This window comes from Coffea eugenioides, chromosome 7 (genome assembly GCF_003713205.1).
Source record: "Coffea eugenioides isolate CCC68of chromosome 7, Ceug_1.0, whole genome shotgun sequence".
Classification (NCBI taxonomy): Eukaryota; Viridiplantae; Streptophyta; class Magnoliopsida; order Gentianales; family Rubiaceae; genus Coffea; species Coffea eugenioides.
The window spans coordinates 32,764,772-32,767,505 of NC_040041.1; the positions used below are offsets into that span (position 1 = coordinate 32,764,772).

At 40.6% G+C, this 2,734-nt stretch overlaps 1 protein-coding gene across 1 annotated transcript; it reads left to right on the forward strand.

Moving 5' to 3' along the window:
• LOC113778396 (WD repeat-containing protein 3-like) lies at positions 1-2,722 on the forward strand. Its single transcript, XM_027323797.1, has 4 exons — positions 1-310; positions 813-1,028; positions 1,124-2,236; positions 2,594-2,722. The coding sequence occupies exons 1-4, from the start codon at positions 68-70 to the stop codon at positions 2,720-2,722; spliced, it is 1,701 nt and encodes a 566-aa protein (XP_027179598.1). The 5' UTR covers positions 1-67.
• The last annotated feature ends 12 nt before the right edge of the window (positions 2,723-2,734 follow it).

The following is a 2,734-nucleotide window of genomic DNA, read 5'->3' on the forward strand; positions in this document are numbered from 1 at the left end:
TCCGCGCGTGACCTTGAGTAGTAAAATTAATAGCAGTTCACACAGGCTCACACTTGGTGTTTGAGCAATGGTGAAGGCGTACTTGAGGTACGAGCCGGCCGCATCTTTCGGGGTGATTGTGTCGGGGGACTCAAACATCGCTTACGACAGCACCGGCAAGCTCTTGCTGGCAGCGGCTTTGGAGAAAGTCGGCGTGTGGCATGTCCGCCAGGGCGTGTGTGGCAAAACTCTAGCTCCTGCGCTTTCCTCGACCTCCCGCGGCCCCGCTCTAGCAATTACCTCTATCGCTGCCTCCCCTTCTCCTTCTCTTGTAATTTGCTCATTCCCTCCCTTCTTTTCGCGCTTTTGTATATTGTAGACAGTTTTATCTGTTGAGCACTACGAGAATGACAATTATGCTAAGTTGCTTGTATTCTCCTTGTGCACATGCCATTTACCATGTTCTGTTTGCGTAATATAATTGCAATTTTGACAATTTATTTGATAGAGCTGATGAAAGAGCATAAAGTTAGTTTAACTAATGACGCGGCAATGTGGTTTGAATATTTAGATATTGGAACAAATGGAGAAAGAAAGTACAGATATTCTGAAATATTGGGGCCTTAATTGATGAGTTGTTTCTGATATTTTCTCTGAACTTTTTATTTTTTGGAATTACGGGCTCCTAGGACATGATAGGTTGGGAGGGGTTGGGTGGGAACGTTAATGGATTTCTTTACTTTGGTAGAGGACAAGTTGGCAAATATGCTCTGGTTTGATGGGTTTTTGATGCCGTTAATGAATGAGAAAGTTCTTGTGAAATCTAATGGCAGATAGCAAGTGGATATGCTGATGGTAGCATAAGAATATGGGATTCTGAAAAAGGAACATGTGAAACCACATTGAACGGACATAAAGGAGCTGTAACAGCCCTTCGCTACAACAGACTTGGATCTCTGCTTGCATCTGGGAGCAAGGATAATGACATTATTTTGTGGGATGTGGTTGGGGAGGCTGGACTTTTTCGCCTTCGTGGTCACCGTGATCAGGTTTGTACTTTAGCTTTTTGTAAGAAAGGTATTAGTTTTATTACCATTTATACCAAATTTGCCTTGTGATTTTTGGTCAGGTTCTTGTTTTGTAGGTTACAGACCTTGTTTTCTTGGATTCTGGTAAAAAACTGGTTAGTTCATCTAAGGACAAGTTTTTGAGAGCTTGGGATCTGGATACACAACATTGTATGCAGATTATTAGCGGGCATCATAGTGAAATCTGGTCCATAGACATTGATCCTGAGGAGAGATATCTTGTCACTGGATCTGCGGACCCTGAACTCCGCTTTTACATGATAAAGCATGATTTTACTAGACAAGAACCTTTGGCATCTGAAAAGAAAACTGTGACAAGTGATAAAGAGACCTCATATGAAAATAAATGGGAAGTCCTGAAGCAGTTTGGTGAAATTCAGCGACAGAGCAAGGACAGAGTTGCTACATTGAGATTTAATAAGTCCGGAAATCTATTGGCATGTCAAGTTGCAGGAAAGACAGTGGAGATATTCCGTGTACTGGATGAGTCTGAATCTAAGCGCAAAGCAAAGAGGAGAATTCATAGAAAGAAGGAGAAAAAAGCTTTAAAAGGGGCAGTTGAGATGGAGAATGGTGATGCAAATGTCGTAGCAGAAGATGGAAGCTGTCCGGTTGTTACCGTCCCTGATGTATTTAAGCTTCTTCAAACTTTACGAGCTAGTAAGAAGATATCATCTATTTCTTTCTCTCCTATTAGCTCGAAGAGCTCACTGGCCACTTTAGCGTTGTCTTTGAATAATAACCTATTGGAAATTTATTCAATTGAAAGCAGTTCAACTACAAGAACTAGCACTATTGAGCTCCAAGGACATCGTTCTGACGTTAGGAGTGTCACACTTAGCTCTGACAACACTCTTTTGATGTCAACAAGTCATAGTGCAATCAAGATATGGAACTCCAGTACTGGTTCTTGCCTTCGTACTATTGATTCAGGATATGGTCTATGTGGTCTTTTTGTTCCTGGTAACAAGTATGCAGTTATTGGTACAAAGGGTGGAACAATAGAAATTGTTGATGTACGAAGTGGTACATGTGTGGAAGTAGTTGAGGCGCACGGTGGTTCTGTTCAATCAATTGCTCCGACTCCAGATGGGAGTGGTTTTGTTACTGGGAGTGCGGATCACGATGTTAAGTTCTGGGAGTACCAAACTATACGAAAACCTGGTCAAGTACGTAATCCTAATTTTTCTCTCTCTGTCATATTTTTCTCCATCACATGGTGTCACAATCTCTCCATCTGTATGTATGCGTCCATCTTTTCATTTGTCTGTCTGTTGTTATAGTTCGAAGTCAGTTCATTTAATACCCTTTCATTGTAAAGTTGTGCTTTAGTTTAACATGAATTGAGTTTGTATGTATACGTACGTGCAAAGAATTTCCTGTTTGAAATGTATGTTGAGATGATGATTTGATTTTGTTTTGACTGAGCTGTATATTTCTTGTATGCTGAATATCAGTAATATAATGGCCCAGTTATTTATTAAAAAAAAGAAAAAAAGAAAATGCTAATCTCGTTTCATTTGTAGGATGCCAAGCATTTGACTGTATCTCCTACAAGGAACTTGAAAATGAATGATGATGTTCTTGTGGTGGCTGTCAGCAGTGATGGTAAACACATTGCTCTTGCCCTGTTGGACTGCACAGTTAAGGTGTGAATACTTCAGGTT